The sequence below is a fragment of the Hirundo rustica genome, chromosome 9 (genome assembly GCF_015227805.2).
Source record: "Hirundo rustica isolate bHirRus1 chromosome 9, bHirRus1.pri.v3, whole genome shotgun sequence".
Taxonomy (NCBI): Eukaryota; Metazoa; Chordata; class Aves; order Passeriformes; family Hirundinidae; genus Hirundo; species Hirundo rustica.
The window spans coordinates 8,576,560-8,599,407 of NC_053458.1; the positions used below are offsets into that span (position 1 = coordinate 8,576,560).

Genomic DNA, 22,848 nt, shown 5'->3' on the forward strand with positions numbered 1-22,848 from the left:
CCCACTGACGTTCCCCCACTGACATTCCCCCATGGACATTCTCCCACTGACGTTCCCCCATGGACGTTCCCCCACTGACATTCCCTCATGGACATTCCCCCACTGACGTTCCCCCATGGACGTTTCCCCACTGACATTCCCTCATGGACATTCCCCCATTGATGTTCCCTCATGGACATTCCCCCATTGATGTTCCCTCATGGACATTCTCCCACTGACGTTCCCCCATGGACGTTCCCCCACTGACATTCCCCCATGGACATTCTCCCACTGACGTTCCCGTCCCCGTCCCCTCAGAGGAGCCGCGGCCCCGCCTCGCGCGCTCGCGCTCCCGGCGGGGGGGTGCGCGGGGGCGGTGCCGCGCGCAGGCGCGCTCCCGCCGCTCCGCGCGCGCACGGTGCCGACCCGCCGAGCAGGGACCCGCGGCCGCCATGGAGGTGAGGGCAGCGGGGACGCGGCCGCGGCGCTTCCCGGCTCGGCCGGCTGAGGGGAGGCGAGGGAAGGGGGGCAGTGCCCGGGGGCTCGTTCCGTGGCCGCAGGAGCTCCTGCGGCTCGCCCGGGAGTGTGGCGGGCGGAGCGGTCGCTCGCCGGGAGCGGCGGCAGCCCCGGCTGCTCGGGGACGGCTGGAAGGCGCCTCAGCCCTCCGGCCGGCGGCTTTGGCTATGGGGGCCTTCCCCAAGGAATGCGGGAGTTTCCTCGTGTCTGGAGCTGGAAATTTATTCCCCCGAGGGTTTAAAGTGCTTTGTTTCATACACGGTGCGTTTTTCAATAAAGAGTGGTCAGTCTGTACACTCCTACGGCAAGCTGCTTGCTATTGAGGACATTGCTGGGGTGGGAGAAGAGCAGGCAAAGGCGAATGAACCATTTCCTTAGTGTGATCACGAGAAATCTTTTAGTTCTTGTGATTTTTCTCTGGCGTAAAACGAGAGCCGTGAACCCCGAGGAGCACTGAAAATCTGCGTAATGTGTACTTTGCGATATTAGTTTGAGCAGGGTGACCTTTTGAGGCAGGAGAAGCAGCGGGACAGCCCTGGGTGACAGCTCGGCTGCTGGCCTCAGTAGGACCTATGATAGCCAAAAATCATTTCATTCCCTGACAGCACTGGCACTTGGCTGTGAAGTGTCAGATTTGTTGAGAAATAAGCCACTGCCTTTTTTTTTTTTTTTTTTCCATTTACAAGCTGACCACTTCTAAAAGCCTCTATCATGCAATGTTATGACTCACAATTGGCTTGGGAAGATTGGTGTATGTTCTGATAACTTCAAAGAAGTATCATTTACCTTTTTTTTTTTTTTTTTTTTTTTTAACCTAAACAGAGCTCCTCTTCATGCCTCCCAGGTGCTGGATGAAAGCAAGGCAAAACACTCCTGCAGAGCTGAACCTCTTTCACTTCAGTTCTAAAAGTGTTTTGTATTGACAGCCTTCCAGGTAAAGTGGGGTGCCTTGTGCGTTTGAACTTTTCTTGGTTCTTTAAAGGTCTTTTTCAACCAAAATGCTTCTATGGCATTGTTTCATGGTACCAGTACTCTGTAATGCTTTCAAAAATATTTACTGCTGTGAGGAATTTCCTCTTTCCTTCTAGTACCTTCCTGGTAACCAGTGTTAGAACACTGGTACAAATCTTATGTGATGTCAAATGTAACAATGCAGTGGAGTTTAATGACTTAATTTTAGAGCTGAAAGCAGTCTTGCTTCAAAGTTTAGAAAAACATTTAGTTAGATTAGCTTCTCCAAACAAGGCGGCTTGCTGATGTGGGTGTATATTGTGTAGCTTTTTTTTTCCAGCCACAGATGTGATTATCTGATCGTTTGTGGAGTGTGAAGCAAGAGCAGGAAATGTTTATCTTGTATTTGTATAAACTGAAAAGTTGTCTTCTAGGAAGTTTTTCTCTTTGGTGTACACGAGCAAGGGAGCTGAGGGGGATTAGAAGAGCTACTTGGTGATGCAGAGACAGTCTTCTGAGAGTTGTTCATGTTCATCAGATGTAGAAGAGAGTAAACAGCTTGCTGTTTAGTAAGGGGCCCTCAAAACCTACTTACATTGGATATCTCCTTAATTTAAAAGTGCTCTAGAGGTTGGAGAACCTTTAAGTAGTTGAGTCAACGCACTGTTGCTAGGATTTTTCTCATTTAGAATGTGCGTGATGGAGTTTAAAATAACTTTGCTGCTCAGTTCGTACTGCCCTGTGATGGTAACTCTTAAATATGAGCTACCTCCCAGTGGTCAGTGTAGCATTAAATATTCTGTTTGGCTGTTCTGCTGGATGTGGAAGGACAGGGGATGTTCTGTAGTGCAATAACCAGTGTGTATGCCATGTTGCTCCTGACAGGGCTCACCATTCACAATTATTTTTAGCCCTTTGAAATACACTCTATTATATCCTGCCATCCACGTGGCTGCCTTGGAGATACATTGTCCTTGAACAAGAAATAAAAAAGATTACAGTGTTTTTAAGCCACGTTCAGTCTCATTTGTTCTCCTTGTTATGTCTTAGCTGGATCGGGACACTTCTCTTGTTTGCTTTTGTCTTTCCAGTGGGGATGATAACAGTTCTTTTGCTGTCATTCTGAATGATAATTAATGCTTTTAAAGAAATGCATGTGTGCCTGGGGAAACACAGGCTGATTTCAAGAGGTCTCGTGTCTGCAGCACGTGGGTCAAAATATGCTATTCCTGCAACATGAGAGGGAAAGGAGTGCTGTGTGCTCTCCTCACCGTTACAGTTCTCCCTACTTCCCCAGCCGTAATCCTGGTGAAGTAAGAAATTGGGGTGGGAGGAATCTGTCTGAAATAACTTGATGTGCATCTTGAAAAGTGAAATCCACCCATTGCTGGAGGGTTTGACTCAGAACCTCAGAAAACCCCCAATTAGTTTGCAAGGGAAGTGTTAGCTTAGAGTACCAAAAAGTTACTTTGCAAATTGCGCAAGCAGGAGATAATGACGCTGATCTTCCGAAAGTGTGACAGAGGGAATGGCAGGGGGAAGCATGGACATAAAGAGAAAGGTTGCTGTAACCTTTTCCCCAGCACGAAGGGTTTCAGGCAGGTGGTGTCAGCTGTGACGCTCTGTGAGCTGTTAGAGTAATGCCTGATAAGGCTGGATCAATAATTTTTGTCAGACTTGCTCTTTCATGAAATGGGATTGCTTGGGCTTCTTGTGAACTGTGGGGTGTTCATTTGAAAATGTTAATGCTCTCGTATATTATTAAGAAGATGTTGGAATTTTTCTAAGTTCCTCTCCCTTCAAGGATAACTCAGATTAAATGAAACTAAAAGCTGTATTGTGGGTGGAACGAGAAGGTAACTCTGACAGCTAAGAATGAATTGTGGCAAACTAGTGCAAAAATCATTTTGAAGAGTATTCACTTCTTGCATTTCGAAATTCATATACTTAATACAAAATGAGTATAAAATAATGTCTCTGATTTTACACAGGAATATCATACATCTTTGCACTTTATTCCTCTTCAAATTGCGTCTCTCTTGATGTGTAACATTACAAACACAGTTAATCACTATGTAGTTGCTTTATAAAGGCAGCTTGGGTTGTTCTGAGCTTCCTGCAACTAGATGGTTTTTGTAGAATCAGCACTTGCTGAGTGTGTCCAGTTTCATTATGAGCCACATCTGCAGGAATCAGTGTTGACGGAGAAGGGGGGGTCCAGGAACAATGTGAGACACTGAGCTGGGAGGAAAACTGGACTAAAGTCTGTTTTCATTTTGTTCCAGTGAAGTTGGTGGGGTGTGCTTTTGCTGTGTGTTCCCGTGAAGCCTGGCACAAGAAATCCTTGCAATGTCTTTAGGCTCTGGGCACTACCTAAATGTGTGGAAAAACATTTTCATGATTTCTGAACGGTAATATGACAGTGTCTCTTTTCAGCTCCAGAACAACTTGGCTCAAGAAAAACCCAGTTTTGGAGGTGGTGCTACCTGGACTCTGCTTTCTTCCACTAAGTTCAAAAGCACAAACAAGGTATTTCCTTAATAGAAAAAGGCATCTCTTCTGTGTTCTCCGAGTGCTTCCTGTTATACACACATGCTTCTTTTCCAAATATACTCTTCCTTCCTTTGGGAAGCAGATTAGAAAGAGAGGGGAGTTAGAGTCTGGGTAGTGGATTGTGGCATGTTCATATATGGAGTGTTAGGAAACAAGATGAAAGATGACTTAAGGTTTGAATGAGGTGAAACTCGTGGTAATTGTTCCCTTTCTTCTTCTCTTGGCTTTGTTTGCAAGTTTTCTTTACAACAAAAGAGAAAGGCTGTAACTACCTTCCCACACAGGCTCTGAATAATGTGTGTGTTAAATATTGCCTCAACGCTGAGTGACGATGATGGTAATAAAATTCAGGGGCTTCAGCAAAACTGCAGCTAAGACAGAAACCTGCTCTCATTTTACTTACAGTGTGGATTTTGCTGGTAACATTACCCTGTGAGTAATAACCCTAACCTGACAGGAGAAGGACAGATCAGAATTTGAAGACTCTCTCTTGGACCTAATGCGTCCATGGGCCATTTCCCTCCAGAGCAGTCCATCCAGTCCCTGAACTCTGTGTCTGGCAGCGTGAGCTGCCTCAGCATCCTCAGTGTCCCTGTCACCAGAAGCACTCCTGCAGTATGCAGAACTCCTCAGCATTGCTTGGATGGTTGAGGCACACACTGTCCTTCAGTGTCACCAGAAACTTTTGGTTGTACAGTTGCAGGAAAAAAAAAAATATTTATTTGAAAGCTTGAAAATCTCTTTGGCTGGACTGAAGGCATTTTCTTGTAGTACCAGCTGTTACTTAAGTACTGGTTCATTATAACAAAGTGAGTAATGAGAGTGAAGCTGTGATGCCTTTAAAGGATAAGCTGTGTTGACAGAAGTGAGCTACACAGTGATGTGAAATAGCAGACCAGAGCAGTAATAAGAATCTAATGCAGCAAACATCTGATGCTTTAGTGTGATGGCAAATTTACTTGAGACTATAGGTTAAAAATGTCAATTTTTCAGCAATTTGGTTTCTGTATACATGACTAGCTGAACTTCCTGTTTTCAGGGAAGCAATTATCCGTAATTTAGGAATTGAGTCAGACTAAAGGGAATTGAAATAATGTAGTGAGTTAATAAACAGCTGACTGTAAATATCAGAGCCAGCTGGTAAAGTGCAGGAGCTGGTTGTGAAGCTGGTTGTGTCAGCTGTGCTAAGAAACAGTATTCACATTCTGGAGGTTTTGCTGATTTTTAGTCTGTTTCAAGCTCTGAAACTGATATTTAAAATAGAATAGAATCTGTCTAGCTATGACTTGTAGAAGGTCAGGCCATTAAAGTTACTTAATTGACACCTTGTGGAAATCAAGCACCACCTTCAAGCAGAGCAGCTCTATCTCTGAGCAGCTAGTAATGTAAGAAAAAAATATCTAAATGCCATAAACACTTCCTGGTTTGGAGCATGAATTACCCACTGATCTGTGGTTTAGAAAGGTACATTTTGGTTCTGTGAGAAATGGTTTTCTTTGTGGCCTTTTGGCAGCATCAACTGGCCCAGACTGCTCCTGTGATACCTTAACTCCTGTGGTTGCTTTGTTTCACTGAGTGGTTTGAAACTTCCTCACACCTTCCTGCTGTTTTGGAAACTCATTTTCTTGGGCTGATTTGAAAAAATCTTTGTAAAACAGTAGAATAGCTCAGAGAAGAGTGCCCTTGTGAGGGCTGCAAGTGCTGTCTGGTATCAGGGCATGTGTTCTGTTGTGGGTTATTTCTGTGCTTTGCCTTACTGTGCTGTGAGGTAAGAATTCAGTATAGATGCATCATTGTTCCCTCCTGTTTTTACATTTATTTATCAACACCCACCTACCCCCAAACTATTAACTGGCACCTGAATTACCTTGTTAGGTTTCCTCTGATATTTGGAAAAGAGGTGGCAGCTTGTGATGAAGAAAAGCAGAGAAACTTTTGGATAGATAAGAACATAAACACACAAGAGCAAGTGCATTTTCTCCTAAAGTAATTGGTTGTTAAAGTCACCTCTTTGTTCTGCCACACAGAGATGGTCAGCAGTCAGCCTGTCCCCATAGCAGACAGTGGGAAAAGGAAAAAGAAAAAAAGAACCAGAGCCACAGATCAGGTCCCTGGGAAGTTCGAAGGTTGGTGACAATTTAAAAGCTTTTAATTGTTACGGTCTGCTTTGCTTCTGCTGTTTTTCTGCTCTCTTAGCTAAACGTTGCATTTTTGGGTAGGAACGGTGCTGATGTCAAAATGTTTTGATTGAATACATGTGTGCACAAATACTGTGAAGTTTCTTAAGTAAAATATAGTTCAGTGAGAAAACTGAGCAGTGTAAAACTTCTTAGTGGGCAAGTAGCAATGGAAGGCACATTTCAAATAAAGATGGCAGTAGCATTCTAGGTTTAAATGTTCAAGTTTGTTATACTTAAAACACTATCTCTGCAAGTAGGTTATGTATGGTAGGCATTTTCTGAGTAAATAGTTAATTGCTTGCCCCTTGAAAAAAATGTTTCAAAGTTTTACATGAAGACAGGGAAGGTTGGTGAAATCCTAGAGATTGCTGAGATATAAAACAATTCTAGTGTGAACAAGTGTATAATTTTGGTGCTGTAATAAAGCTTACTTCTAATTTTTCTGGAGCTTGAAAGAGGGATGTGAAGGAGGAAGTATAGTTAAGACTGACATGTCTGCTTTAATACTACATAAATTTGAGGGATGCTTATCAGATAAGAAGCTTGTCTTGATGTTATTCATTAAAATAACTTTCACTTTCAAAATTCACTTTGATGGATTTTCTTCTGGATTTCTTTGGCAGACTTGTACAAGCTGACTGCTGAGCTGCTTGGTGAGGGAGCATATGCTAAAGTTCAGGGTGCTGTCAGTCTCCAAACTGGGAAAGAATATGCAGTGAAAGTAAGTAGAGAGTAAAAGCAGCATCACTTCTGTCTGTGATGTGTCTTCTTCCTCTGAGTATCTCAGGGAAAACCTGCAATAGAGTGGATGATAGCAAATCCTTTTAGGAAACTTTTGATGCTTGAAATGAGCTTGTTTTATAACTCTTGAGAAAACCTGTCACCTTAAGTGTTGTGTCAGAGTGAACAACTGGTGTATCAGCTGCAGGTAGAAATCACAAACAGTCAATCACTGTGATGGTTGGATCTCAGCAAGCTTTCCTCTCGTGCCTTGCTTTGGTTGTAGTCTACCTTTGTCTCTTCATATTAAAGAAGAGGCTGAGTCATTGTACAGCATGGCCTCCCAAATAGTGCAAGCTTTTGGGTGCTGCTCCAAGATCAGAGAGCATCAGGTGCTGCCAATGTTCAGGTAAAACTGTCTTTATTTTTTGATAGAGGCCAATCTTCTTTCTGTAGCATCACTGAAAAACATTAGGGGTCATTTATTAATTCGTTATTATCCTGAGACCCCCATTTAATTACAAACACAAATAATAGCAACAGGGAAGGCTTATGTTTGATTCTGTTCAAATATAGGCACAAAATTTTAAGCTTTTTAAACATGTAGTTCTATAGATGCTGGAATTTTACCTGTACTTTGTAAAATTGCTGTAGTTGAAAGGCTGAAATAAACAAAGCTCTGCACTAGGAATTGGATGTGACCAGATACAGGGAGCTGTGTGGTACTGATAAATGGTTGCCTGTTGTGCACCAGAGAACTCAGGCTGCAGAAATAAGAAACGAGTTCTGGCTATAGATGGTGTTGATGCTCTGGTAATGTCATGAGCTTTCAGTTTATACAGCAATCAGGCTCAGCTTCTGTGGAAAGCTCTTGTTCTTGTCCTCTTTCAACCTGAGGATGGTGTGAAGGACAGTGACTTTTGATGGCTCTGAGATTGAATGTATGTATTCAGTCTCTGGCTTCTGAGATTGAATGTATGTTATCTTAGGTTCTATTATTGGGTCTCCATAAAGTTTACACGATGAATTTAACTCTCATTTTTGTGGTGAAATTGGTACTTGTTGCTTAAATGCCTTTAATGATAAATTCTTCTTTTTGACTGATCAGTGTCTGATATGACTCAAATGTATTTCTGGTAGAACTCAAGAGGATATCCTGTTCTTCACATTGCAGAGTTAAAATGATGCAAGAAAAAGCTTGTGGTAACTGGTCACCAGCTGTGTAACGTGTGGATTTAGTTCCTTTCTTTTCTTCCTGCCCCGATTTCTCTTGTCCTCTGAATGCCTTCCAGAGCTCTGCTGACACTGCTCCGCTCTTTAAACAAATGCCAGATGCGAAATTGAACAAACAAACAAAGGTGGGGTGTTTTTCTCCAGTGGGTATGCCCTAGATTCAAACCTTGGAACAGCTACCTAATTTCAGACCTACATGCACCATTCCTGCAGTAATTTTTCAAATATGAGTTCTTAAAACTCTTTTTCACAGATCATTGAAAAAAATGCTGGGCATAGTCGGAGTCGGGTTTTTCGTGAAATAGAAACTCTGTACCAGTGTCAGGGTAACAAGTAAGTACAATCTTGTCTTTGTTTATTTCAAGTGTTTGATTATTTGTTTTCAGATTTTTATGTGTGACAAGGTTAGAAGCTTTGCAGTAGTCTCATTAAAATCACTTGAAATTTAGACTTGACTTATTCAGGGTAAGAATTTCTCCTTCTTTACCTGTGAAATTTAGGGGAACTTTTTACAGATTAATAATTACATAACTCCATTAGCAGCCAGGTCAGTGTAGCTTGATTGTGCTTCAAAGATGCATGGCTTTTGTCCAGATGAGAAATTAACATTTTGACACTCTCCCTGTGATTTCACCATCAGCAGAAGCTGACATGATACCAGCTGCTGTGGAAAGGAAATCTTAACCACTCCTTTCCCTGCTGTGTGGTTTGTCCTCGTGTCAGCCTTCCTGCTTTGGCACTGGAACTCTTAGATCAGCAAACAGATAACGTAGGCCTCATTTGGATGTCTGCTGACTTCGGGTTACCACAGGATGAAGCAACTGTAAAGCTGCTACTCATGTCTGAAGAGGAAGAAAAGCTATGTAGGCCCTGACAGCAGGCTCTGGGAGCTCTGTGATGGGTTTCAGCTAGTTCTGAAGCTACTTTTAGATGTCTCTGTTAATCTAGAATGGACATACAACAGATAGTGTATATATATTAAAATTGTGCAGCTTACATTGAATTTTTCAAACAAATACTTAATATAACATAGAGAAATAAATTAAAAACCAACTTATTTACCAAACCCATGGGCTTATTTTGTGCTGCAGAGGAACAGACCGTGTCTGTCTTTTTTTGTGAGGTTAAGAGTAAATGGTCATCCAGTATACAACTGATGAAAAACTCAAGCTCACATGATTACATACAAGATTTCGTGGGTTGGGTGTACCATTAAATGAAAAAAATTCTTATTTACACGTTTAACATTCTCCAAGCAACCTGGGGTATTTGTGCTGCAAAGAATTTACATGAGCTGAACAGGAGTTAGTCTAAAAATAGCGACTAAGGAGCTGGATTTAATATCTTGTTGACAGATGCTTGTCTCCTTTGAGCCCTGTGTGTTTTGCTTTGTGATTTCCAGAGAGAAAGAACGCCCGTTTAATAATTTTTTCTTTATTTCTGCCTTCAGCACAAATGCAGTGTTTTAAATTATTAAATACAACCTACTACCAGTTATCATCCTGTCAATTGAGCAGTAGCAGAGCTCTCACAGTCCTGTCTGAGTGTGGTGTTTGGCCTGTTTCCAGTGCTGAAATTTCAGTGAGTTGGAAATGTGGTTTTAATGCCACAGGCCACCAAAGCAATTCTTGTTTAACTAGAATTTGTATTTTTGGTTACTTCTGTACTTTGGTTACTTTGGCACTTCCTAGTTATCCACACTGAAATTCTTAATTGCTGTGTGTACACTCCATGCTTGTTTCCTTTATTCCCTTCTTTTTTGCTTCTTTTTTTAAAGGAACATTTTGGAGTTAGTAGAATTCTTTGAAGATGACACAAGATACTACCTGGTCTTTGAGAAGCTGCGAGGAGGTACTGTGCAGGAACTCTGCCTTTGCTCACTGAATCATTTTTGCTCTTATTCGCTTCTGTTTTAAAGTAGTAATTGACCAACTTACTTTAAATGCTTGAGAATTTCAAGACAAGAAGAAGAGGAAGTATTATACACAGCTTGAAGTATGGTTATTGTTGAATATTGATGGGCTTGGTCACTCATTTGCAATCCTCTTCTGTGGCTGAGCGATGGAAATGTCAGCTCTAATAGAGTGGCAGGTTTGAAATGCAGTCAGTGGGTCCCAGTCCCTTCAGGCAAGGGGAGACCCCCAGGATGTCAGGTATTATCCATGATCCTAGTGCAGCATCTGTATACTCTGGCAGAGTTTTCCCTTGATGTAGGCTTGACTTAATTTTCTGGAACCCATGGAACTCTGTTATGAAAATCACCTTGCCTGTGCCTGGGGGTGCTGTTACTGAGACCCAGTTGTGCTTGTGGGTGTTTGAGAGCCCATCAGGTGAGCCTGAGTGGTCACTGGGCTCCAGCAATTCCCACTCACCTGGGGAAAGAGAAAGCTGCAGCAAGCACTTCCTGGACTTTCTCATGTTTGTCTGCATGGAGTATAATTACAGTACACACTAATTGCATGGCTGTGCAAAACCTGGAGTTAATGTGGCCAACCCTTCAAAGGAAAACTGAGCTTCAGGAGTATCCTGCTGCCCAGAGAACATCACCTGTTGTCTCTGGTCAAGGTTTCCAGGAGCAAACTGTATGTGCAAGAAATAAAAAATCTTTCTGCATAGATGCAGGACTATTTTTGAAAGAGATGGATGTGTATATTTCTTGAGTAAAAGCTTTTGTTTAACTTTTCTCAAAATTGCTGCATCTTTTTATTGTGTTTGCCCATAACACTTTGTCTTAATGCACAGATGTCTCTGACAAATTAGCTGTAATAGGGCTTGATTGAGATGAATCCGCATTTGTCTTTTTTTTTCATCTCTACATTCTTCCATTAGTTAACCCTCTTCTTTGTGAGTCTGTGGTTGTCTGTGAACCTGCATGGCTGCTGAGAGGATAGTAATGCTACTCCTTCCCTCTTAGCTGCTGTTTTTTACAGGCTCTGCAAGAGCTGAGGTTAGTTTTCTTTTAAAAAAAACCCAGTATTCGAAGTGTTAGGTAGGTGGTTTGAATACAAAGAATGGGAATTAGGGTCAGATCTGATGGACTGCAGATTCTGATGTAAGTGGCAAGGCTGGCAAGAATGAGAACATTAATCTTCAACGCAAGCCTTACTTCAGTAACTCCAGACTCAGAGGCTGTTGTTACTTACCCTGTTGGAGCATCATTTGGGCTTTCCATTTTCAACTGTGCTTTCCAGTAGCTGCGGTAACTGAAGGAGCTCCGCTCCTGTTTTGTCTATTTTCAGTTCACTGTGATGTCCAGAGTCCCTTTAGTATCCTTGTCTGACAGCATTTTATAATTGAATGAGTTAAAATCGAGCTGATTAGGTTGAACTTGCATGATTTGAGTGCTTTTTCTTCTTTTTGTTTTTTTTTTTTTTCCCCCTCTGGAATGCATTTTGAGAGGTGCTATATGATGCTTTCTCTCTGATGAGTACTGGAGAGGTAGGAACATCTGTGGCAGGAGTGCCCTGCTATTCTTTCTTCGTGACAATTCTCTACGTGGGCTGAATATAAAGTCAGTAAAGTATGTTTTTATTGATACAGTTTTTACCTGAGAGAGTTTGAACACCAGCTCTATTCAGAAAGGTAATTTCAGACAAACCTGCTGAGTGAAATGAGCACTTCAGGTTGCTCTGTATTGTTTCCTGCAAAGTGTGGGGTTTTTTCCACAGAGCTGGAAACATTGAAAAACTGTTAATGCTTTCTAAAGGTGCAAAGAACAACTACACCAGGAAACCCCTTTGAATTTTGTGCACTCAAGAAATCTGTAGCAGATTAGAAGGTGTGGGTTTTGGCAAGGGAAAATGTCTGAGTTTGAAATCTAGTAACCTGGTCCAAAGTGGCCTTCCTCCACCCGCCTTGACACAGTGTGGCTGTGTGTCTCTGAGCAGTCTTTTCTCCATCTCTCTTCTTTTTGAACATCTTTTCTCTTCCTCCTCTGAATGCTCACTGTGGAGCAGTGGCAGTAGCATGGGTGGTATTAGAATAGGAATTACCCAGTAGATGTCCTTCCACATCTAGAACGGAAGAATAAAAGGGAAATCACCTGAGATGGAAAATGTTGAGTGTACCTGGGCTAATAACAAATAGCAGTTACTCCTTGAATTTCTTTGCCTGATTGCTTTTACAAATACATCTCTCTGAATAAGAAAATAGAAGACAATAGTAAGGCTACTTAGGGAGCTGGGATCTCTGTCGACTACATGATTTTTTAAAACACATTTTTAATCTTTTGAGAGGTTTGATTAAATTCACTTTAAGAAAATGAGGAATCAAGCCTCCCTTTATTCTTTGTTAAAGGAATACCAGTGAGGCTCTGGCTGCAAGCTACCAGCCCTTCAGTATGTTTTAATTTATAGGTCTTTTGTCAGATTTTACATCTCTGGGCAAATTTTGCCTTAAGTCAGTGCAGAAGCCTTGCCTTGATGTCTGTGGGAAATTTGATGTGTATTTAAAGGTCCAATCTCTTTTTACTTTGATGGTGTTGAAGTACAAAACATGTATCCTTGACTTGCAGTGCAGGGTTTCATTGGTGGTGACATTACAGAAAATGCTGAGAGTTTGAGTATGACCACCCATGACCTGGGGCAGGTTGGGTTTTGATGAAGTGTTTATGCGTCTCCTTAGCTGATGTTTGAGTTCTGCTGGTACTATTGGCAAATCTCTAGTCCCTGTGTGTGGAAAACAGACCAGTCATGTCCTGGGGCAGTGATTGCCTCTCATGCTGTGCTTAAACTAGACAGCTGCACTGTTTGAAAATTATGTTCTAGCACACTTCAGTGGTGGAGCTGCTCAGTTGTGCCTTTTCTTCTTAGTCATTCCCGTCTTTGCTCTACAGAAGTTGCCTGCTGTGAAAGGCTGCTCTAAAGTGTGAAAATGAGGTTGTGGATTCATGATACTTGGAACTAGTTCAGCATTCTTACTGAGGTTTTCCCTTCCACCTGTTACCCTGACAGGTTCAATCCTGGCCCATATACAAAAGAGGAAGCACTTCAATGAACGAGAAGCAAGCAAAGTGGTGAGAGACATTGCCTCTGCTCTGGACTTTCTTCATACAAAAGGTGAGAGAAGGCTGCCTCCATCTTTACTAGTTAATACTGTACACTCAGGTTACAAAGCACATTTATCTCTAAGTAGCCATCTTTTGCTGGTGTTTCCTTTTACAGCAGTGCCAGATGACTTAAGCTGTTTTCCTTTATGATATTATTTTCATATTGTAGTATTTTAAGTAACTGGGAGTGTTAAGATGGTACAGGTTTTTCAAGAAGAAAACTTGAATCAGCATCCAGTGGGAGTTAACATTAGGGTTGAGTTTGTTCCTGTCACACAAGCCACCATATAAAGGTTACTCAAAAGGGATCCAATACAGCTTTAATTTCCTCATCTTTCAGGTCAACAGAGTTGACTTTTTTATAATTACTCAGAATTTCTGCTTGTCACAAGACCAGATGGTTTGTAGTAGCTCTTGGCCCCCACATTTGGACTCTCACTGTTAAATTGAGAGACCTAGGTGAACCATAGTTTTTATTTGAAGGTGTCCTCAATTCCTTTGGAATTTGCGTAGATTTTAAGCAGTTATGTTTGTAGAGATTTTTTGTTTTTACATTGGTGTTTTTGTGCTGCTTTTTTGACTTGGGAATACTTTGGTTTAAATTCAAAAATTTCTGTTCATTATGGTCATCCCAGTTATATTTTTGGGCTGGGTGATGGATACTTTGGAAGCCTTTCCCATGTTGTGATTTTCTGACCTTGCAGCTTCAGTTACTGTTACAGTGACTAGCTCTCGATAGAATGGTGTGTAATTGGACAATGTTTATGGGTTATTTATTTTGATACATTTTTTCTTCTCCTCTATGCCATTCTGATTAGCCTGCAGGATCTCAGCAGATTTGCATTTGCTGCTTAAATTGCGTAGTATTGGCTCTGGCTAAATAAATGTGTAGTTGTAGTCTGTACTTTTAAGTTACAGGGCTGTTTATATATGCTGAGTTGGAATCATAGCCCTGGTACCTCAACAAGTTGAACCCATTAAAAAGAAAATTGTAGCAAGGCATAGGGATAAAAGGGGTAAACCTGAGGAATGTGGATCTTGTCACACGTTGTGACTGTTACCAAAAGTTAATTTGAATGTGAAACCAAAGTTAGTTTGGATCAAGAGTTTTTGTAATCTTCATGGCCTGTCTATGTCATAATTCAACATTAAACCTTCAGAGATGGTGCTTCTTGAATATGTTTAGAAGATTTTTACTTTCAGATATGGGACATATAAGAAACAGGAAACTTAGGCTGAATATGTGGAAAAAAATCTTTTTGATGTGCAGGGTTATAGTGGGTTTCTTAGCAACTGAAAGTCCAGGCATCCCATTCAAGTGGTTTAACATCCACTGAGTTAATACCTTACTATAGTTCTCTCTCGGCTTTTAGTTTTAATTCCCCTTTTCCCAAACAAGAGGAGGGTGATTGATTAAAATAGCTGTAGAGCAGCAATCTGCTTTCTTGTTGTTTGCTGTGAACTGGGACAGCGGGGACATGGCTTGCAGAATCAGCAACATCCCCTTTTCATTTTATTGTTCTCTTTATGGTTCTTCTGTGTGACATTAAAATAATTAGTAAGTAGGATACAGAACACTAAAGTAAACAGGAAATTAAAGCAGTTTTATTGCACAGCTTAATGGTGAAGTCCTATAGCTAAATGCTTTTAAAAAAAATTTGAATGAGGACAACTAATTCTTTTGCCAGGAGTAGTTTAAAACTCAGCTGGATGATAATCCTGCCTTACACCCACTTGGGATGTGTGTGCTTTATTGCTAATAATCCACTGAGGGGGTGTTTAAAGGCAGTTGTTTTCTCAGTGCTCTGTGCAACTGCAAAATCAAGTGTTACACCATCAGACATTTGAATTCACACAATAATACAGAAAGACACTGTTTGCTTTCCCATTGTGAGCCAAGCCAAGTGTTGGGAGTTCGGTCAGCCTTGTTGTAATTGTCAGCACAGGCCACCTCGGTGGGTTCATTGTGCCACCTTTTGTGCCAAAGCCATGTGTGCTGTGTCAGCATGAACGCTGATTCCTTTAGGTTGGGGCTCTGCTGTTATATTTTAAGCCACACCTTGTGGAGTGTGCTGAAAAAACTACGTTAAAAAGCATTAAAAGCTCCCTTGCCTAGAGTTTGGTGGAGTTTTCCTTCCCGCACTCTGAAGTAATACCAGGTGTCCTTGGAGTGTAAGTTTCTAAATCAAGACTGGACTGCAGTTAAATTGAAGCATTACAAGTTGCTCATTTCATTTGATTTTTTTGCCTCTCATTTTCTACCTTTCAACTGAGTTTCACAATATTAAATGGACAACTTCCAGAAATTGTGAGTTTAGGCATTCGAAGAAGTTCTTTGACAATAGAGAACCACCTTGCACATGGATTACACAGATAACTTTGTGCTTCTCTGTTAGATTTGCCTATTCTGATAGGAGTCAAATGAAGAAGCTCTTTGGTTGTTTTCCTTTAGCTCTTCTTCTGCATCTCTAACTGAACCTTTAATTTTTCATTTGCTTCAGCACTGAGTATGTACCTCAAAGGGGTATTTTCATCTGGGAACTCAGGATTTTTTTGCAGGGGAGAGTGCCTCTAGTACTGTCTGTGCTGATAGGAGTTCAGCAAGCCAGTTGATCCATCTGGACAGAAGTTTACTGTAAAAGTCAGAAAAATAATTTCATCAAGCTGTATAAAAGTTTAAACTTTCCTACAGTTTAGTCATCTCAATAAGCTTGTTTTAAGGAACGTAATTAATTTGGACTAACAAAAAGTTCTGATGTTAGCAGGTTCTTATTTGCTTGACAGACTCTCCTGTGTAAAGGAGGATAAAAGTATACCAGGATGCAACAGTGACTTTTACCAGTTGCACTTTATAATTAAATTATTATGTTTAAGAGGGGCAGGTGTGTGTAGCTCAGACCTAGAATATTTCCCAGGCCACCTTCTAATAAAGAGAATTTATGAGAAATAAAACAGGGGAGTATCCTTTCTAATGAACATTTGTACTCTCTGTTTAGGTATTGCCCACAGGGACCTGAAGCCTGAAAACATCCTGTGTGAATCTCCAGAGAAGGTGCTGCTCTGGTCTCTTAACATTCCCAACTGCATTTTTTAAACTTGGTTCCCAAAAACAGTCCTTGTGTTTTTTCTCTTCTTGAAAACTTTTGAACCCATTAGTGAATTTCAACTAAATTTAACAGACCTGAAGCTTAAAAGATACTAAATTCTTTTTTGAGCTTTGAAAATATGAAGATGTGGCTAAGAGATAAAAAATCTAATTGGCGTTATAGAGGGATGGAAATGACACCCTAGTGCCTCATCTGTTCTGAGCCAGTACCCAGATGGACAAGCAGCATTTAGAGGCCAGCTTAGAGGCCACATTGACCAGTTTTCAAAGTGCCCTGATGTGTACTGGCACTTGCCTAACCAAATGAAAAGATAACGTAGCAGGATCAGGTGCTGGTGGGGTGGGTGCAGCTGGGGCAGGGTGGATGAATGCAAGGAGTGGAAGGTGGCTGTAAGAGACTGGCTTTCACTAGGGACTTGTGTCCTGGGGTTTTCTACTTCACACATACACTTGTTCATATCTTTTGAATTAATCACAGTCTTCCTGGCCTTTTTTTTTTTTTTTCTTTTAGATATCACCAGTAAAAATATGCGACTTTGATCTTGGCAGTGGGGTGAAGCTGAACAGTGCATGTACTCCAATAACTACTCCTGAATTAACAACACCGGTGAGAGACCTATTGTGGCTTTGTGCTTTTTTTTGTTCTACTGTAAACCAATTTTTCTTATCTCCAGAGGATACCTTTCCCAAGAGCTTACTGTGCCACTACACCCAGTGCTGGACAGTTCACTTCATGCAAGTGTCTGTGTGATAAATACTGTCTCTCTTTCCCAGTCACAGGACAAATACACGAAAGCACAGGAGCTCACCGTGTTAATTCTTCTGTTGGCCAGCACGTGATGCTTTGGTCCTGCTTATCTCTTAGACAATCAAATGGGGAAACTTTTTGTGCCCGTTTTTGTGTGCTTATGGAGAAACTTTGAACCTTAGTTTTGTTTTCATTTCCCCATGTTTCAGTTCTGTAGCCGAGCCAATGAGCTAAGGAGAATTCAAGCTCTCTAATCAGTGTGTGGCTTTATAATACACATTAGTTTAAAAAACTACAGTCCTGTGCTTTTACCATTTACTGTGAAAGAAAAATCTGACAGTGTTGAAGAAGTCTTACAGAGAACTATTCCCCTGATACACTTGTCTGGTAACTAATGGATAAGATCTAAAAACCTGAAAGATGTAAATTAATATTTTGACCTTGGATTAAGGGTTCACAGCCATGTGGAGCAGATTATGGTGCTGCTAAAGAACTGTAGGAACTTCAGTATTCACTGATGCCCGAGTTCTGCTTTTACACCAAGCCACTTGGTATTAAGAGTGGAAAATGATGAGCCTGAGTCGTGTTTTGATGTGTCCCTCCCTTTGAAAACTTGCATGGATTTGCTTTCTTAGTGTGGCTCAGCAGAGTACATGGCACCTGAAGTGGTGGAAGTCTTCATGGAGGAGGCCACGTTCTATGACAAGCGGTGTGATCTGTGGAGCCTGGGGGTGATTCTGTACATCATGCTCAGTGGTTACCCCCCTTTCGTGGGCAACTGCGGCACGGACTGTGGCTGGGACAGAGGAGAAGTCTGCAGAGTTTGCCAGGTGAGTGTGCATTTCCTGGGGGTGTGGGGAGTGCAGAGCTCTCCGCTGAGCTTTGGGTGTAGGACTTGCTGGGATGTCAGCAGTGGAGAGCTCACACATGTCTGCAGCAGTGGAGAGCTGTGCCTGATGCTGGCAGGTAGCTGGGAGGATGAGCTGTCACTGAGAAGTGAGGGTGGCAGTGTAGAAGTTGAGTGATACCAGTTTCTAAAGTAAGGTTGGACAGCTGCCTCTCCTTCCTCCTGTTGTGAATTGTCAGAGCTTCTCCTTGCCCTCTTCCCCACTCTGGAATCCTGCCTTGTTCTGTAATCCTTGATCTGGTTTATGGTAGTCGGTGCAATTCCTCAGATAAAAGCTGAGCCCTGGGAGGGTTGTCATGTAGGGTCTGAATTTATTTTCTAAACCCAGAGTATTTTAGCTGCCCTCTTAGGGGTGGGGGGAAGTGTTTTCAGCAGACAGTGTATTGTGTCTATCTTAGGCTGCACTGAGCCACTCTGTGGAGCTGGCTGTCACACTCCATTGACTGCATAAGGAGACTGGATGGGTTCAGTTATTGCTCTCCACATTAGGTGGATAAAAGTGAGTGGGAAGTCTCACCTGAGAAACCTTCTGGTTGCAGTGTATTTCAGTTGAATTTTTTTTTTTTTTTACCAGAACAAGCTTTTTGAGAGCATTCAGGAAGGCAAATATGAATTTCCTGACAAGGACTGGTCACATATTTCCTCTGAGGCCAAAGATCTCATCTCAAAGCTGCTGGTTTGTGATGCCAAAGAACGACTTAGTGCTGCTCAAGTTTTGCAACATTCATGGGTTCAAGGAGTATGTATCTCCCTTTATGTGAAAGAGTCATTCTTGTTCTAGAGTGACAAACAAGCTGTTCCCTGTCTCTGAACTTTTTATTAGAGTCCTTGTGTGTTTCAGTGCTTGTATCTTGATTAATTAAATGATACACAGTGGCTTTATTTTTTCTGCGTGGTAAATATTTGGATGAATATGTCAGCCTTTAAGTGTTTGTTTTGTTTAATTATTGCTTTGTGTATTTTAAATGGCTTTCTTGTGAACAGCAAGCACTGCAGTGCACAAATTATTATGCTAATACAGTAATGCAGAATGCTGGTAAATATGATTATAAAAGAACAGCAGTGTCCTCTTTCGTTTCAGTTCCCAGTTCAGGAAAGAAGGAATAGACCCTCTGGAGAGCTTCCAAAGCTGTAGTCTTATAACTGCAAGCTGTGAAATCTTCTTCTGAGGGGAGACAGATTATGAAATATGCTTTGCAAACAGAGATTTGTAAGCCCACAGTGAATTAGTTTATCTGCAATATCTCTTAGTTGTAAAGAATTGGGGGTGTCACTTGGTTTTTGTCTCTCCTGAGAAAGTTTGGTTCCCAGCTGTTAATATGTAATTAATTTCTCTTAACTGCTTCTTCTAGCAAGCTCCTGAAAGGGGATTGCCCACTCCTCAAGTTCTTCAAAGGTAAAGTTTATTTTCTAAACATCTGTAAACTTGGCCAGGAATAATTACTGAAAGAATGGGTGGGAGAGAGGAGTTGACAAATTAGGAGGTAACATCCCTGGCTGAGACTAGAGCTTCATAAATGTCCCGCACTAATTTTGTTAAGAGCATCAGAAATATTAAAGCTCTGAATTTTCTTTATGATCTAATCTTGCTTGTTTGTGGGAAAAGCATTAGAGGGAATTCCTGCAGTGCAGTGTTAATCTTAGGCAGGAAATAATGATGGTTTTGTCATCTCGCTGCCCAGGAGGGGGAGAAAAAGGCATAAAGGCATGTGTTACCCAAAGAGACTGCTTTCTGATGGGTGAATAATCACCAGAAACACAGACTTGGATCTGACTTTCCTTGTAGTTGGTGGCACTCACAATATCCATTTACTGCGAGCAGGGCAAGCCTAGTTGGAGGTGTTTTGAAGGGAGAGTCTCTATGCCAGAGAGCCTGAGTCACCTGTTTCTGTCTCTATGTCTGCTGCTGGTGATTTCAGGTGGCTCTCCCATCAGAAATGCATTTCCTTAAGCCACAGGTGCAGTTGGAGTGGGACTGCAGTTCTCTGGAGAAGGACAGCAGAATGGCCCCATATGCCCATCCTTTGAGAACAGGCAGAAATTAAGGGTGACATCTCAGGTGGCTTCCTGGGTTTATAATCAGAGGACATTGGCAGAAGGAGGAGTAGAACTGTGGCTGTTTCCAAGTTCACAGAGTGTTTTTGTCGTGTATCCTCTGAGGATAAATGCAGATATTAAGGTCATTTTGCCTGCTGTCTCAACGATTTGGTAGAAGAAATAAACACGCCTGGAAACAGATACGCTGCTTTGAGGGCAACTGGGTGAAGTGCCTGTGTTGAAACCGCTTCCTCCTTTTCTTCCCCTGGCCAGGAACAGCAGCACGAAGGACCTGACCCTGTTTGCTGCCGAGGCCATAGCCCTGAACCGGCAGCTGTCCCAGCACGAGAGCGAGCTGAGCGCCGAGCAGGACAGCAGCGCCCGCACTGTGTGCTCCATGAAGCTGTCCCCTCCCTCCAAATCCCGCCTGGCCCGGCGCAGGGCCATGGCACACGCCACCAAAACCAGCGACTTCCAGCCACTTCCCCATAAAGCCTTCTGAAGTTCTTCCCTGCTGTGTGGGGAGCAGGATCGGTCTGTGTTCTCTCTTGGATTTTCGGCGCTGACAAAAGCTGCTCTGCTCCTGACACTTTGATTAGGAGCTCGCGCTTGTGATGTGACTCGTAACTTTAAGGGGACAGCTTTTTATGGGAATGGTTTTCTGCCTGTCAGATTTAGTGCATTAAGATAATTCAAGAATTTTTTTTTTTTTTTAAACTGCAGAAGATGAGTTTGCTGCCGTATTATATATGAGGTGATAAATCACTAACTTTTCCTCATTTTCTTCTTAGAAGAGCACAGTTTAAAATGCAAACTTGAAAACATCAGGAAAAAAACCCACACTTTGCCTGGCAGAGCATCAAGCCTCTCCCTGCCAGTGGCTGCTCTCCTTGATGTCACATTTTGAAGGTGCTGCTGTTACTGCCAGCAGTAGGGACTGTTCTCAACCACCAGGGCCCTCCTCTCTTTCTATAGACTCAGGAATGAAGATGATGACTGTGTGGATCTCTATCTCCATTACATTCATTGGGCTTAAATAGAATGAGGGTGGTACTCTAAAGAAATACTTCTAGAGATGGGCAGAGCTTCTGGGTAGCTTTTTTATGTTGTTGATGATTTGTGTGCCAGCATGTGGGATGAAAACTGGGAGACGTGGGGTTTTTATCTGGCATATCTTTGCCCTTAACTATAATGTACTCCATATCATCTCTTTTTTAATTTTCTGCAGTTTGATGTCCATGATGTCCCCTTGGAACATTCTTAAATCTGATAACTGCAGTGTAACAGACTGTTTATGTAACAGTTTATATTTACTGTTAGGTAGGCTTTATAATACTAATGTGGGGTTTTATTATACTAATTCTATCCTCAGCCAAACCTTCCTTTCTGTAAAATCGTATTTCTCCATGACCTTTTGTGTGTCCCGCCTGGAGTTCCTAATGCGAACAGACAGACATTGGTGAATTTTGGTGTGTGAATAATTTAGAAATGCCACAAGCAGAGGTACAACTGTACAAAAATGGTGCTGCAGCTGTAGAATTCTGCCTCCTGCAGTAATCTCAGGCTGGCTGTCTAGATTTTTGCTTCCACTTTCAATACCGTGGTGCAACAGAGCCAAGAACAATTTGGAAGGGTTTTGGCTGAAAAGCTGAAGATTTTAAGTGACCAAAGGGAGATCCTTGGAGAAGGACACAGATGTTGAGCACTTTCAGAAACATAAGCTGTGAAAACTGGGCCACTGAGATGCCCATGATGCACCTTAACTTGCCCATTCTGAAATCTTTTTCCAGGGCTTTGTGTGCAGGGAGGGGAGAAGGAGGAGGCCCCCAGGTGCCAGCACAAATCCCTCCCAAGCAGAGTGAGAAGGAATAAAGTAGCAGATGCAACAAGCACTTGGAAGTTGAAAGGTCAAAGTTGAATGTCTTTGCATGGCCTGTTCAGAGTGGTTTTACATTATCAGTAATATCAGTGCATATGGCTATTTTTATAAAACATGCTGTATTTTGTGACTAATATTAAAGTTGTTATTTAAAAGTTTTGATACGTTGTGCCAGCCGATGATTGATGAAATGTATTTTGCTTTTTTTAATTAAAATGCCCTAAGTTATGTATTTAACACATTTGGCAGTTCTTTGTGGTTTTTTTCGTCTTTATTTTTTTGTGACACAAGAAAGAGAATTACTTCTTTGTGTGACATTGGATTTAAGACAGTTGGTATTCTCTGAGAACCAGGCATACCTCCTTCTTCTGTTGATTTATTTTATTTATCAGTCTGTGATCTCAGATTTCTTTTTGGGAGCTGAGAAAAGCGCCCCAAGCAGGGAAGAGGTGTTAACTTAAGCCAATTGTTCTGCTCTGGTGTGTAGTCTAGTTCTGAGTGCCTCTTGCAGAGTCATTTTTTGGTTTCTTTGGAGTCTGTGGCTCTTGGGTGGGGCAGGTTGTTTTCCCAGAGGCGTGGGATGCAGCACTCCACAGTGCTCTGTGCAGCTCATGCCTTGAGTGAAATCTGAACAGAGCAGGAATCCCAATCCAGGTGCCAGGCCCTTTATTTGTACTTGCCTTTTCTTTCAAAGGGAATGCTTTTAGTTGAACTGTGCTTTAAAATTATCTTCCCTTTTCCTTCCTGGACAAGAAGGGTAGCAGAGAGTACAGGAGCCCTTTTGGCAGGGGTACAGGAGTCAAGGCCGGTCTTGGATCTTTCTTTGCCTCAAAAGGAGAAGTCAGATTCAGCTGATGATCCAACAGTGCCTCTTTCCCTCTGTTCTTTACCTTTCACTGAGAGTTCAGCTTTCTTCAGGTGAGTTATCCCCAGAGGGCCTCATTTGGAAGGCCTTCACAGGGCTCTTTTCATGTCAGTGAGGAAGAGATTCT

General features: G+C 42.0%; 1 protein-coding gene across 2 annotated transcripts; it reads left to right on the forward strand.

The window, feature by feature from the left end:
* The first annotated feature begins 372 nt into the window (after window positions 1-372).
* On the forward strand, window positions 373-22,097 carry MKNK1 (MAPK interacting serine/threonine kinase 1). 2 transcript variants are annotated; one of them, XM_040072643.1, is made up of 14 exons: window positions 373-437; window positions 1,318-1,429; window positions 3,883-3,975; window positions 6,027-6,125; window positions 6,803-6,900; window positions 8,386-8,465; window positions 9,910-9,983; window positions 13,085-13,189; window positions 16,176-16,231; window positions 16,797-16,892; window positions 17,669-17,863; window positions 18,515-18,679; window positions 19,293-19,336; window positions 20,251-22,097. In XM_040072643.1, the coding sequence occupies exons 4-14, from the start codon at window positions 6,029-6,031 to the stop codon at window positions 20,477-20,479; spliced, it is 1,239 nt and encodes a 412-aa protein (XP_039928577.1). In that variant the 5' UTR covers window positions 373-437; window positions 1,318-1,429; window positions 3,883-3,975; window positions 6,027-6,028; the 3' UTR covers window positions 20,480-22,097. The 2 variants fall into 2 exon arrangements, with proteins under 2 accessions (XP_039928577.1, XP_039928580.1); XM_040072646.2 differs by lacking the exons at window positions 373-437; window positions 1,318-1,429; window positions 3,883-3,975 and adding an exon at window positions 8,074-8,257 and having other exon boundaries at window positions 6,107-6,125.
* The last annotated feature ends 751 nt before the right edge of the window (window positions 22,098-22,848 follow it).